This window comes from Saccostrea cucullata, unplaced genomic scaffold, assembly GCF_032062105.1.
Source record: "Saccostrea cucullata isolate Sc308-1 unplaced genomic scaffold, CSIRO_AGI_Scuc_v1 ctg201, whole genome shotgun sequence".
Lineage (NCBI taxonomy): Eukaryota > Metazoa > Mollusca > Bivalvia > Ostreida > Ostreidae > Saccostrea > Saccostrea cuccullata.
Genome location: NW_026927812.1, coordinates 148050 through 163737, shown reverse-complemented (window position 1 = coordinate 163737; position 15688 = coordinate 148050). Strand labels below are relative to the sequence as shown.

The following is a 15688-nucleotide window of genomic DNA, read 5'->3' as shown; positions in this document are numbered from 1 at the left end:
TACATATATATTATAAAATAATAAAAGAAAACATATGAAAATGCAAACACAGAAAAAAATAATAAAATCGTGGGGTAGTAACACGCACGCTGAGACTCGAACTCACGATCATTATATCTTCTATCCAGCAATCATACCACTACGCCACGAAGTCTTGGTAATAAAATGGATAAAATTAAGACAGATCGTTGAATTTTGGAATAATTTTGGAAGAAAAGTTAAATACATATTTTCAACATTTTCAATATGAAGACCACTTTTAACCAAAATTATCTAAACATAATGAAGTGCAGTCATATCCAAATAAAATTATTCAGAAGTTGTTTTTCTGGTTAAGGGTGGTCTTTTCCTACAGTTTGTCATTGTTTAGGGGGGTACCTCAGTATTTACTATATTCTCCATATAAACTGAACGATTTTTATAACTATCATATGAGGGAACTATTAATAATTGGGTATTATTTTTGTGTGAGTTGCTTTAAGGCATGTCTAAACTAACATTGTATGACAAAATTTTGGTTAAACAATGTATTTAGAAAATCACTACTAGAGTAGGCGAAAGTGACTATCAAATGCGCTATGGCTCTTTGTTTGGTTTCCCTTCCCAGACCTACTGACTAAAAATGGCCTTACTCTAGAAAATGATATATTTTTTTCTTTTATTTCCTAAATTTTCATCTTGTCAACATGTTTGTCGAAATTTTCTTGGGAAAAAAATCCCCACATACCTCCTGAGTCCTGACCCAATTTTTTTAACCCCGGGAGAGGGCAAGCAAACATTATTTTAAAGTTGGCCTTCTCTAAATATTTTCAAAAAATATGGATTCTCTCTCAATAATGCAACAAACTTAATAAATGCAAAGGCATACATAAGAATCATCAACAATGTTATTTGCAACAAAAAAAATCCACTGATGACAACAGATATGAACTTGTTTTAATATAAATATTAAGGAAATGTTCACTATAATAAGTGATCCCTTGCTGCCACTGTCATTCTGCACCATGACAGGGCACATTCACAACACAACACGGCGCTGGCGGTGAGAATTCCCGCTATCAGAATGAAGAAGGCGGTCTGTACGTCGTCCGGCTTGATCGTGTGTTGACTCAGTAGCTGACTGACATCACTACAGTTATTCTGAAGCTTGTATTTCTGATGAATACTTCCCAGTATTCCACTGTCTTGTAGCTGAGCTAATCTATATAAAATGTTGATTTAATTAATAATCCAGTATTAGTTACACCATAACGAAAATATCCAAACCAATCTGGACAAGGTAAATTGACAATTTTATAACTGGATTGCACAGGCACTCGTGAAATAAAATATTTTATAACCCATAGGATAACATTGTTATACAATGAGTTATTATTTTATTTTTACAGAAACAAGTGTCTGTACTGTCCAGACATGAATATATCGTAAAACGAAGGTTTTAAAAATATCCTTTAAAGACTGTGTGGTGTCGTCAAAAAAATGTTGAACAATTTTTAAAAAAAACAAAAAATACCCCTAAACTGTCTATATTCGAAGATCTTTTTCCCTGTGTGTGTGTGTGTGGGGGGGGGGGGGGGTTATAATTCTTGGAGGGAACTCTAGCCTTTAAAGTAAGAACCCCCTCTCCCATGCTGCGCAAACCATTGGCATGTCATCTAAATATGGGAGATGACTGCCATTAATTCGTTCTGTTAATGAGAGTTGTCTCCTTTAGAGCCATTGCTTCTTTGGAGTATTACTCTCTCGATACTTGTATTGATAAAGACTTATGCTATTTAAAAAAGAACAAAACCTTATACGTATAGATCACTAACGTGTAACATTTTCTTTAAAATATGCTTTAGAACAAAGTAAAATTATTTTTTTCCAACTTACTTCAGAGAAAATATCTCTTTGAAAGGCGAGTCCTCGGGAACACCAAACGCGCTGTTATCCTCCACAAAGCGCTCTGTAGAGATCAGGGACCGACAGTCGGAGAAACTGAGGGTCTGAAGATGGGGGAGGGGCGAGATGAAGACGTACTTCTCTGTCCTTAACTTCCGGAAGTGAACCTTATCACTAATGGATAGCACGTCAGGATCTTCCCTGGCAAATTCTTGTGCCCCATTGTAAATTTTCTGGTAAGTTCCGATTTTAGATTTCTGTGAAAATATGTCAGTTGAAATTTGATTTGTGTATAAAAGAAGAAATGGAAGTGAGTGTACAGAATTGTACAGTATCTTTACTATTGAGCAGGTGTTGAGAGAGTGTGTAATTTTTGTAGTAGCATTTGAATTGTTTTGCAAGATGAGAGGATATACCCGAAGCACCGAATCCAAGTAAGTACCCGCAATATAGCCCCATTTGTACTCGGATTGCGCAAGCAGTTCGTCTAGAGTTTGGAAGTGTATTTTCTCCCTGCGAGCCAATGCCATGCTAGCTACAAGACTTCCGCAGTACACCGCGGCTAGGGATACACACGACACCCAGAAAATACACGTGAACACTCGTCCACTCGTAGATGACGGTAGTCTGTGGCCCGCTACAAAAAACACTAATAGACAGTTAATTAAGGTTTAGGGACATTGTTAGTATTGTACGTGACTGTACAGTCGAGCCTCGTCCATCCATACAATGTATTCCCGAGTAAATCGTCCGGAGCGTATTGATCATTGAAATAAGAGTCCGAAATACCGAGGCTCGACTGTATTAGTGAAAATATATAAACCATTAACCAATGACGATAAAAACATAGGGGCTGATAATTTACTATATTTGATTTTACTTATCACAATATATATTATGATTAGGCAATCTTTAAAATAATTTTGCTTGCCCTTTCCCGACTCAGGGTACATTATTGGGTCAGCAGTAGGTAGGTGGGAATGTGTTGACGGAAAAAGACCTGGAAGGGGAGGGGGTAGAAAAAATATCGTGCCCTGGAATGTAATATGAAGAAGTTTTGAGTTGGGCCATTTTTAGTCAGTATAGGTCGGGAGAGGGCAACCAAACAATTTTTTAAAGATAATCTTATGTAAAATCAAATACATGTAAGTGTGTTACCTTCCCCCCCCCCCCCATGGATAAAATTTTTCTATTAGAATACCCGATACCAAGTAAGGATATGCATGCTGTATTGGTAAACCTATTTAAGAAGTATTACTGAAAGACAAATGGGTACCTTGAAGCACTAATGCTCCATAAATATACTCAAACATATCAACCAGGTCTCTTTTCTCTTCGGGTTTTCTTCCAGTCCAGTTCCAATTGAATCGTTCCATTGCATACAGTAATAAACTGGACAAAATTAGAGCGGTTGATATGGCGTACAAAACAGGTGTGGTGAACATGTCCAAGTAAATTCTCCATTTGACCGTTTTAGGGTCGGGCATGCGCATCATGAATGCGAAGTTTGAATAGAAGAAAGGAATGGTGAAGTCCACCACTTTTTTACGATCTTCTTGTACAGTTAGTGGTACCATAGCAATGTCAACCTCCTAAAATTGTCCAAAGAAATGTATAAAGCGTATTCCGGCAACAATTCATAATGCACATACAATAACATACTCAGGTACTTTCTATTAATTGTTTCTATTAATACATTATTTAAAATATGAGCTCTCTACAAACGTATACCGATTTCTCCTGAATAGATCTATATAAATATAGAGAAGAAGTTTGACCAATGTTGATACAAATTTCTAAACATTTGCTATGCTCTATGTTCACAGATAGTAAATTTTTTTAATTATTAAAAGCGTCTGTATGACTTGGACGTACTCTTCTGTGAAGCATTCCGATCATCCCCGTCCAGTTCCCGTCCTCCTTCAGAATCCCCCACTGTCCGTCTTCCGGGGGGATAACTCGATAACTTCAAAGAAAGGAAATAATTTTATCCTTAATGCGCTCAGTCAGAGGAGGTCTGATTTAAAAAAAAATATTTTATATTATGTCCGATCAATACACTCATTAAAATAAAAAAAATTATAATGAAGTGTGTTTATGGTACATTATGGTATATAATATATATACATGTGTACTTACGTAAAATTGAGTTTATTGCGGAGAATTCGTACGATATCTCCACACACGCCTCCTGCTATTACAAGATTTCCATCCTCCTTAGCAAGTTCCACATAACCCTTGTACTACATTATAGAATTTAACACGATTCAGAATATGCACGGTAAATTATCAACCAATTGTCAGACCAATCACAGGTACTTGGGTCGTGGTTTATAAATATGTATAATGTACCTTACTGATACTTTTTTTACATATCAGTAAGGTACATTATACATATTTATAAACCACGACCCAAGTACCTGTGAGATCAATGACAAATACATTTTTTTTTCAAATTTACTTTACACACCTGGATAGCAGTAGTTAGGAGTTGTCTCCCGTTGAAGCCAAACTTGGCATTGGGAAAAAGATCTAGTTTTATTTTCCCAAAACAATCCCAATCAATATCAAGTTTCTCAAACTCTCTCGTGTTGTTTTCCCGCCACATCAGGGCCGACAAAGTATATCTTTCTTCCTCAGTTTTCTCAAAAAGACCAAAAAGTTCAACACAATTTTTATTAGCAGATGGTTTTGCATTTTCTTTTGCAGATAATGATGGCAGATACAATTTTTTATCGGAAAAATGTACTCTAGCTTACAACGAGTTTTCGTAGTTACCTGTATGAGTAAAACATTGTCCATGGATACATCTGAGCAATAGCCCGTGTTGTTTTCTACGTTTATAGAATCCTCCTCCACTGAGAACACGATCCAGTACGACATCGCATACAGTGTGGTCCTACGGATGTTCTCTGGTTGTGTATCAAAGGCTGTTGCCTTTACGATGAATATGGAATAAATATAATATTGCTTTAATATTAAAATTACCACAGGGAATAGAACAATACTTAAAAATGAAATCATTTTTATATATTCCTCTTAATATCCTTATTTATATTTAAATTCAACCAGGAAATTCAAAGAATTATGGTCCCCCGCTTTCGTTGTCTTAATGGATGTGATGCCATAATTTAAGGCATGCTCTGTTAAATATGAACTTTCTATTATATGTCATTCACCAAAGTATTTTTTTTTCTCTTTCGAAAATTAGTTCAAACATGAAGTTAAGGCCAAGACGTCAAATTATAGAATGCTCGGAAAAACACTGTCTCGGGTAATGCTCGTGTCAAATATGAAAACCCTATCTCTTTTCAATCATAAGAAAAACATCACATTTTTTAAAAGAAGGTCAAACTTCAAGGTCACGGGGTAAAAAAAATCAAAATATTTCGAAAGGTCTTAAAATTGTCACAGGTAATATACATATGCAACACTAGTATCTACTAATATGAAATACCTATCTTTTGTCTTTCCAAAGTTCTGAAGAAATGATAAAATATTTGAAAAGTAGGTCAAAATTCAAGATCAAGGTCACGGGGGGGGGGGGGTCAAAAATATGATATATTTGGATAGTTCTTGTTACAGGTAATGTACATGTAGATATAAAATACGAAAGCCCTAACTATCTTTTCTCATTCAAAAGTTTTGACCAAGGTTAAAAGTTTTGTGATCGACAGACGGTCAAACTCAAAGTCAAATGAGATTAAATGCCCCCATCGCTTTCACGAACGAGGGGGACAACAAACATACTAGTATATCCACCCTGTATTTAGAGCCCCAAAATGGCCGAAGGCAAATCCAAACTGAAGCAACATACAACTGCTGCCTTAATTCAAGCCTTTCCAATGAAACATATGGAGATAACGAACAATGCTAAAGAATCAAAAGTTCATAAAACAATACAAAATAGGAGCAGAGAAATACGGACCTCCAAAACATCAGAGGTGGGTTTTAGAATACAATGGATTTTAAAAGGGAAAAACTACCTTTTCCAGGACAGCTCGAGTAAAGGAATGGTTTCCAATGACAACAGCGTGTACATTTGGATCTCTGTGTTGCCATAGTGATTCTATAAATTCCTCGGTGGGGTCAATCGTCCGATGTGACGTCTGCACATACAAGTCCCCCAACAAATCGGCAATTCTATAGGCTATGGAAGCTAAAAGTGCAATAAAATTTTAAACAGATTAATATGAATATTAAAAAGATGTCTGTGCATGTCTACCAGCTCTAAAAAATAGGTATAGAGAATAATGGTTAATAGTGCTGAAATGTGCACTTTGAGACATATACGACAAATCTCGAGATTTTCTCCCTTTGGTATTGTATAAGGTTTTTAATATAGTTAGTATTAAATGAAACTGATGGTTACCAGGTTAAAAAATGTATATACTAAAACAAGAAAAAAGTTACCATGGACCCCCCCCCCCTGGAAAACGCTGACCCCTCCTGGTTAACGCGAATATGTGTGAAATGGGTATGAAAATTGAAAGATTTGAGGCAACGGAGGTCACCCCCCCCCCCCCCCCCCACGAAATAGGTTTTTGACGTTTGGGCGAGTTTAGGTTTTTTTTTTTTGCTTGTCAAGAAATTTCTGGGATTGGAATTTTTTTTTTGACTGGGGTGGACCCCCCCCCCCCCTGGAAAAAATTTCTGGATCCGCGTCTGTGGTTATACTGTATAAATACAGAAAATCATTATGAGATTGATCATGTGACCAATCCGTATTTACTGCCCCAATGAATGCTTTACGATGGTACCTTAAAATTCTTTTAAGATATTTCCGAAAATCATTGCCTTCAGTCTAAAGAGTAATATTACAACAAAAGAGGTTATTTTAACCCAATTCGTCCATAAAATGTCCACAGTACTAAAATATAATAAGTATTCGTGTAATTCTATAAAAACTTACCTTTATCGTCCGGGAACAGTAAAGTTGCGTGGTTCCATTTAACAGCTTCAATGGCTTTCCCTAGGAACTCTAACCCTTCACTTACCGAACTGTTACCGGTATCATTGAATGTACCGGCACCACTAGTTTCCAAGAAGTGATTATCTCGTAAACACGAATACGGTTCTTCTTTGGAGGAATTGTTCAGACAAGAGTTACCTGGAATAACGTAATTACCAAAATTACGTATTCAAAATTATCAAAGTTTTTAAAGAGATATTTTTTTAAAAAAAAGATTAAAAATATAATGAAATGGGTTTTCTTTTTCGCATAACTTTTATAAATGGAAAATAGTAGAAAAAAGAGATTTTCACGCTGCACGAAAAATTCTTTTGGGATAATTTACAACTGACCAAAATTTCTGTCCAAAATTAAGTGCGAGTGAGAATCAAAAATATGAATTTGAAGGTAAAAGAAGAAAAGAATCATTCCAAAGGAACAAGACTCAATCGGAGCACATTTATAATGGTATCTAAGTGTGCGGTGCGCAGCTGTATTATGTACTTTTATCCGTTTTATGCAATCAATGAAAGTCTCCGGGGAACATTGGATAATCAGCAGGTTAATTACACTATGTGAACTAAACGCTTTTAATTCTTAAATAAAAAAGTGATTTTGATAAAAAAAAAAAACTTGAAATAAAAAAAATGGTTTGTATATATCATCAATTAGTACTTAATCACCACTGGCTATATTACAAAAGGAGCAAGAAACAAAACAAAAAATCGAGTATTTTTATTTTCAGAAACACCATGACTGAACAAAACAGATAAAAGTTTCTGTGCTTGAGCAAATATTTGTTTAGAGTACTCTAGGTGTTTTTGCAAGAGCACAAGTACGTGACAAATACAGAACACAGAATTAGCTCAATTTGATTCTGTAAATAGTATTCACGTGGTCTCTGTCTCCCTACCATGCCTACAGAGTCATCGTCGCTGGAAACAGTCGAGCTTCGATAGTCCGCACACCAATAACCTGGATGCCTCTCCTTCATGGAGATCTTTTTGTGGGTAACAGAATTTATACCGGTATTTAAAATTTACTACTCCAGTATAAATATTTATACAGTAGTATGTTTCAGTAATCTTGTCGCTTGCCCAGTCCTGAAGAAACAAGGCTCTTGTAGTGTAGATACAACTGCTATACAATGGCAACGTTCATTGTTTTTTTTATAGTATGGTATAAGGCACTTGTACCTGCACCAGTCAAATACTTTTTAAACAGCTGATACTTATCTAGGAACCATCAGACTTCATCCATAAGGTCAGAAACTACTACGGCTATAACCAATATTGTCTTGTACAAAGTCACATACCGCCATACGTGATAAAAAAGAAGAGCTCTACAGCCCCTGCTACCTGCATTTATTATGATAATAAAAATGTAAGATTGCACTTCCATAATTGATGCCTGATGCCATTGGCTCTATGAAATAGTTGAGGATAACGAACAATAATCGATCTCTAAGACATTACAAAAATAGATTATAAAACATGAGTACCAAACAATTTCAGCAGAGTGGGATCAGGTGCCGAGGAGGAGTAAGCATCCCCTCTCACGCCTGTCGTAAACCCTTCTTGTATTGATCAGGTAGATAGAACTGATACTAAAGATCCGTTAGAATTTAACTAAGATATTCATCACGAAATGTTGATAGATTCAATGTACAGACATGCATCACTGGTATAGTTGACATTTTGACAAAAATCCGAGGACATAAGCGTAAAAGACTTTCACATTGTTAATTTTTTAATTGCAAACCAATCTTTAAACACCGGGTACATATATTTTTCAAAAGAAAATTGGTTACGTTCTATTTGTGAAGCACTTGGAGCACTTGATTGGAGAGCATAGTTCTTGTAATATGTCTTCATTTTCTATATCAGAGACAAGAGGAGACCTCTGTGAATGTTTTATCCATCCCATCACGCATCGGAGTGTCCTCAGTGTTCAAAGCAGACTGGTACAATTATCCAGTGGGTGGTTTGAAATCACTTTTATATATTGTATTGAACTCCAGGGCAGTTAAAACTAATTAATGAAAGCTTGTGACATTAGTACGAACATGAATGGTGATTTCCCCGATATGTATATTTTTTTTGATTAGTTAAAAAACATTTAAAAAAGCCCCTAAAATGTTTTGGTCTCCGGAATTTGCCACAGATTTGGACCTACATGTTATGTATGACGCTTAAGGTCATAGCAATGAGGGGGTTTTATTGCTCCATTAACGCCCTCTATGACTTTCGTTTGTAGAATCTCATCCGTGTGACATGTGACTTTCACTTCTAGTGCCAGATTTTTGGCAGAGGAACGTTCACGTCTCAGTTTGAACGAGGCGCTGCAAACAAAAACCGAACAGAATCTCCTGGTCAATAAGCGAAAGCCCCTACCCCTAGGCTACTGCGACCGAAACTGGCTTTAATGAAAAGAAATCACTGTACAATGTATTTACTAAAATGGGGAAATCACAGTTGAAAAGTACTCAGATTACTTTATCTAGTAAAATGCTGGAAATACTTGTATCGAATACAAAATGCAGTATAGAAATAATGCTAAACCAAACTAGTGCTAATTGTAACGGGGACCGTTACAGATGTTCCCCAAACGCTCCCCAACTCCCTTTTGGTGCCCTATTCCCTGTAAGCTTCATTGAATAAGACAAATTCTATGCATTTGAGACTTTAACAACGTTTACCCAGAAGTGTACCAAGTTCTATCAAATTTTAGCACTGCACGCGTGCGCATGTGAATGCATGTGCATAATGACCATATCATCTTGTCTACACAATCTATATATTTTCATGTAATAAATATTAAAGTATTTAATCCAAAAGTTTTAAAAAATACGCTTATTCAAGTGTATTTTTGATTTTACTCATTTCATGTGCACACACGTGCATACAAGAGCATGGTACCATACCTTCTTGTAGAAGTCCGTTAAATCTATCTATGTTCTTAATCCCACCCCATTTGTTTGAAAACCAAGGGAGTTATAGCTTTTTAAAGTTTAAGCCAATCAGATTGCAGCGCACGTACACGCACGTGTATGCATGTGCATGGTGACCATACCTTCTTGTAGAAATCCATTATATCTATCTATGTTCCAAATCCCATCCTGTTTGGTTGAAAACCAAGGGAGGTATAGCTATTTAAAGTTTAAGCCAACCAGATTGCAGTGCACGTGCATGCACGTGTTTTCATGATGATTGCTATATATCATGTTGTAGGATATCCTAATGCATGGCTATGTTTAAAATTTCAAAGGATTTTGTCAAAAAACAAGAAAGATATTGAGACTTTAGTTTCAGCCAATCAGAGCGAAGCGCACGTGAATGCGCGTGAGATCTTGATATTTCGACCATGTCATATTGTCTATGCTACTAATATATCCTTATATTTTGAGTTTCAAAGCATTTCATCAAAAATGTAAAAAGTTACGCCTATATTAATTAAATCGGTCATTTCACGTGTTGCACGTGCACGCTCTTGCAAGCACGTGCGCGCAAAATGACCTTCATTCCGCAAATTTACATAACATGCCTACTGACCCTAAAAAGGTTTTATCTAAGTCGGATGTGTAGTTTACAAGATCACTCCGGGACAAAAAAGTACCCAGGAAGAAGAAGAAGAAGAAAAATAATAATAACTAGAAAGTCTGCTATTGCAAGCAATAGCATATGTCGCCCCGTATTGGACAAGACTTTCATTTTTATCATCACTAAAACAATGGTCCATTAGCTAAGCTTTGACAACCATCCAGTCGTATGATCAGTTCTTTCCGTTAGAAACGGAAGACCTTAATTGGGTACATCCCACTCATTATTTTTAGAATCTGTAGGAGAAGAAAGTAGTGCAGGAAAAAAATTACAAGTCCAAAATTGCAGACTTGCATACAAGAAATTGGGCAGATGTACTGAACTGAGCCTCATACTTGTTAATTGGCAGTATCTTTCCTACCAAAAAAGCTTGGCAAATATTATTTATTAAGAAGATCAGCCGAATTATTTTGTGTATTAAAACGCCAGTGAGAATTCAGAAAATTCCCTACTTTCACTTCAATTTGTAGAGGTTCTGCCGGAAAACGAATCTGACATGCCACCTTCAATTCGAGTACATCTGAATCTTTTTTTCTGTTTCGTTTCTATGGCAACTGTGAGCGACTCATTACAATTTTTTTAAAAGTAGAAATCACTTTGACACATTGCAAGGAATATTGAAAGTTTCAAAACGATTGCCTGCGTAGTTATTGAGAAAATCGAAATTAAAGAATTTTAACTTTCACCTGAAAATTCGATTATTTGAAAATTTTAAATGCGAGTACTACAGATTCACTTTAATTTTTGTACAGGTTTCCAGGTTCTGTGATCGTCCTTTGAGGAAAGTTTCAGGAAGGAAAACGATGATCTGACATGCCACCTTCAATTCGAGCATTTCTGCATTGTACAGGTCTGATGTTTCTTATGAGATGATAAATCATGTGTAAACTTTCTCAGTTTAGCGGAATCATGAACATTTTCGGCGAGATGAATGTTTTGTTTACAGTAGTGATCAAGGCTTAGCGCACCTGTATAGGAGCGGATCCAAAGATTTATGAATGAATAAAAACTATGGAAATAACGTACCAATTTTCTAATTTATTCTTGCACTATTTAATGAAATTAATAATATACAAGTAATAGATATACCAAAAAACGCGAAATGCTAATAAATGAAGTTGACAATCGTTATTTTTTATATAGAAAAAACAAAATAATTATAAAATCTAGAGACAAGACAGAAGAAGAATGACTGTTGGCAAACTATCAAATCACATCAGGAGAACTGAATTTTATGAATGAAACTTTTAAAACGTTACCTGTAAATTGTATATGTTATATCTGTGTATTCTACCTGGCAGTGCGCTTCAAAAAAAGGGGGGGGGGTGTCTTGAACATAGTACCTTACGTTTGAACGGTAAGGGCTAGGGCTTTCGTATTTCAAATATGTAATCCTTGTGAAAAGAACTTTTATTGGACACCAAGAACTTTGACCCTTTGACCTAGACCTTGGAGAACACATGTGTACATCTGAATCTTTTTTTCTGTTTCGTTTCTATGGCAACTGTGAGCGACTCATTACAATTTTTTTAAAAGTAGAAATCACTTTGACACATTGCAAGGAATAAACACTGAAAGTTTCAAAACGATTGCCTGCGTAGTTATTGAGAAAATCGAAATTAAAGAATTTTAACTTTCACCTGGTTTCCATGGCAATAATCGATTATTTGAAAATTTTAAATGCGAGTTGCATAACTACAGATACTAATCATTAAAATAAGAAAAGTTTCATGACGAACGTTTAAGGGACCAGAGAGAACACTCTCGGACAAAATTTGTCGCTTTTTACAGGTTTCCATGGCAACGGTAGACATATTGGAACTGAACAACCTCACTGCACAACTACAACCAGTGATCGTCCTTTGAGGAAAGTTTCAGGAAGATTGTCCCAGCCATCTCCGAGAAACAGCCTGGATAAAAAAAACATGCGTACAATATCAATATGTCGTCCCCGACTTCGTTCGGGGCGACATAATAACTCCTGAATTTTTCCCATCAATAACTCCTGAATTTTCCCCTTCAATTCGAGCATTTCTGCATTGTACAGGTCTGATGTTTCTTATGAGATGATAAATCATGTGTAAACTTTCTCAGTTTAGCGGAATCATGAACATTTTCGGCGAGATGAATGTTTTGTTTACAGTAGTGATCAAGGCTTAGCGCACCTGTATAGGAGCGGATCCAAAGATTTATGAATGAATAAAAACTATGGAAATAACGTACCAATTTTCTAATTTATTCTTGCACTATTTAATGAAATTAATAATATACAAGTAATAGATATACCAAAAAACGCGAAATGCTAATAAATGAAGTTGACAATCGTTATTTTTTATATAGAAAAAAACAAAATAATTATAAAATCTAGAGACAAGACAGAAGAAGAATGACTGTTGGCAAACTATCAAATCACATCAGGAGAACTGAATTTTATGAATGAAACTTTTAAAACGTTACCTGTAAATTGTATATGTTATATCTGTGTATTCTACCTGGCAGTGCGCTTCAAAAAAGGGGGGTTGTTGTCTTGAACATAGTACCTTACGTTTGAACGGTAAGGGCTAGGGCTTTCGTATTTCAAATATGTAATCCTTGTGAAAAGAACTTTTATTGGACACCAAGAACTTTGACCCTTTGACCTAGACCTTGGAGAACACATGTGTACATCTGAATCTTTTTTTCTGTTTCGTTTCTATGGCAACTGTGAGCGACTCATTACAATTTTTTTAAAAGTAGAAATCACTTTGACACATTGCAAGGAATAAACACTGAAAGTTTCAAAACGATTGCCTGCGTAGTTATTGAGAAAATCGAAATTAAAGAATTTTAACTTTCACCTGGTTTCCATGGCAATAATCGATTATTTGAAAATTTTAAATGCGAGTTGCATAACTACAGATACTAATCATTAAAATAAGAAAAGTTTCATGACGAACGTTTAAGGGACCAGAGAGAACACTCTCGGACAAAATTTGTCGCTTTTTACAGGTTTCCATGGCAACGGTAGACATATTGGAACTGAACAACCTCACTGCACAACTACAACCAGTGATCGTCCTTTGAGGAAAGTTTCAGGAAGATTGTCCCAGCCATCTCCGAGAAACAGCCTGGATAAAAAAAACATGCGTACAATATCAATATGTCGTCCCCGACTTCGTTCGGGGCGACATAATAACTCCTGAATTTTTCCCATCAATAACTCCTGAATTTTCCCCTTCAATTCGAGCATTTCTGCATTGTACAGGTCTGATGTTTCTTATGAGATGATAAATCATGTGTAAACTTTCTCAGTTTAGCGGAATCATGAACATTTTCGGCGAGATGAATGTTTTGTTTACAGTAGTGATCAAGGCTTAGCGCACCTGTATAGGAGCGGATCCAAAGATTTATGAATGAATAAAAACTATGGAAATAACGTACCAATTTTCTAATTTATTCTTGCACTATTTAATGAAATTAATAATATACAAGTAATAGATATACCAAAAAACGCGAAATGCTAATAAATGAAGTTGACAATCGTTATTTTTTATATAGAAAAAACAAAATAATTATAAAATCTAGAGACAAGACAGAAGAAGAATGACTGTTGGCAAACTATCAAATCACATCAGGAGAACTGAATTTTATGAATGAAACTTTTAAAACGTTACCTGTAAATTGTATATGTTATATCTGTGTATTCTACCTGGCAGTGCGCTTCAAAAGGGGGGGGGGGGGTTGTCTTGAACAAAGTACCTTACGTTTGAACGGTAAGGGCTAGGGCTTTCGTATTTCAAATATGTAATCCTTGTGAAAAGAACTTTTATTGGACACCAAGAACTTTGACCCTTTGACCTAGACCTTGGAGAACACATGTGTACATCTGAATCTTTTTTTCTGTTTCGTTTCTATGGCAACTGTGAGCGACTCATTACAATTTTTTTAAAAGTAGAAATCACTTTGACACATTGCAAGGAATAAACACTGAAAGTTTCAAAACGATTGCCTGCGTAGTTATTGAGAAAATCGAAATTAAAGAATTTTAACTTTCACCTGGTTTCCATGGCAATAATCGATTATTTGAAAATTTTAAATGCGAGTTGCATAACTACAGATACTAATCATTAAAATAAGAAAAGTTTCATGACGAACGTTTAAGGGACCAGAGAGAACACTCTCGGACAAAATTTGTCGCTTTTTACAGGTTTCCATGGCAACGGTAGACATATTGGAACTGAACAACCTCACTGCACAACTACAACCAGTGATCGTCCTTTGAGGAAAGTTTCAGGAAGATTGTCCCAGCCATCTCCGAGAAACAGCCTGGATAAAAAAAACATGCGTACAATATCAATATGTCGTCCCCGACTTCGTTCGGGGCGACATAATAACTCCTGAATTTTTCCCATCAATAACTCCTGAATTTTCCCCTTCAATTCGAGCATTTCTGCATTGTACAGGTCTGATGTTTCTTATGAGATGATAAATCATGTGTAAACTTTCTCAGTTTAGCGGAATCATGAACATTTTCGGCGAGATGAATGTTTTGTTTACAGTAGTGATCAAGGCTTAGCGCACCTGTATAGGAGCGGATCCAAAGATTTATGAATGAATAAAAACTATGGAAATAACGTACCAATTTTCTAATTTATTCTTGCACTATTTAATGAAATTAATAATATACAAGTAATAGATATACCAAAAAACGCGAAATGCTAATAAATGAAGTTGACAATCGTTATTTTTTATATAGAAAAAACAAAATAATTATAAAATCTAGAGACAAGACAGAAGAAGAATGACTGTTGGCAAACTATCAAATCACATCAGGAGAACTGAATTTTATGAATGAAACTTTTAAAACGTTACCTGTAAATTGTATATGTTATATCTGTGTATTCTACCTGGCAGTGCGCTTCAAAAAAAAAAAGGGGGGGGGTTGTCTTGAACATAGTACCTTACGTTTGAACGGTAAGGGCTAGGGCTTTCGTATTTCAAATATGTAATCCTTGTGAAAAGAACTTTTATTGGACACCAAGAACTTTGACCCTTTGACCTAGACCTTGGAGAACACATGTGTACATCTGAATCTTTTTTTCTGTTTCGTTTCTATGGCAACTGTGAGCGACTCATTACAATTTTTTTAAAAGTAGAAATCACTTTGACACATTGCAAGGAATAAACACTGAAAGTTTCAAAACGATTGCCTGCGTAGTTATTGAGAAAATCGAAATTAAAGAATTTTAACTTTCACCTGGTTTCCATGGCAATA

The 15688-nt window shown here is 35.6% G+C and overlaps 1 protein-coding gene across 1 annotated transcript; it reads right to left on the bottom strand.

The window, feature by feature from the left end:
• Positions 1–948: 948 nt before the first annotated feature.
• On the bottom strand, positions 949–7829 carry LOC134275541 (glutamate receptor U1-like). The gene is made up of 11 exons (XM_062757817.1): positions 7730–7829; positions 6797–6994; positions 5871–6043; positions 4663–4821; positions 4355–4528; positions 4024–4127; positions 3760–3850; positions 3161–3476; positions 2301–2521; positions 1876–2141; positions 949–1201 (listed from the first exon to the last, which is right to left on the bottom strand). Exons 1-11 carry the CDS (start codon positions 7827–7829, stop codon positions 964–966), a joined length of 2040 nt encoding a protein of 679 aa, XP_062613801.1. The 3' UTR covers positions 949–963.
• Between the last annotated feature and the right edge of the window lie 7859 nt (positions 7830–15688).

Excerpts from the sequence above, each read along its gene's own strand:
- LOC134275541 (XM_062757817.1), bottom strand. The coding sequence starts at position 7,829 with ATGAAGGAGAGGCATCCAGGTTATTGGTGTGCGGACTATCGAAGCTCG. Across the intron at positions 4,529-4,662 it reads ACAATGTTTTACTCATACAG|AAAACTGAGGAAGAAAGATA; the intron begins GTAACTACGAAA and ends GGTCTTTTTGAG. Across the intron at positions 2,522-3,160 it reads TGGAGCATTAGTGCTTCAAG|CGGGCCACAGACTACCGTCA; the intron begins GTACCCATTTGT and ends TGTTTTTTGTAG.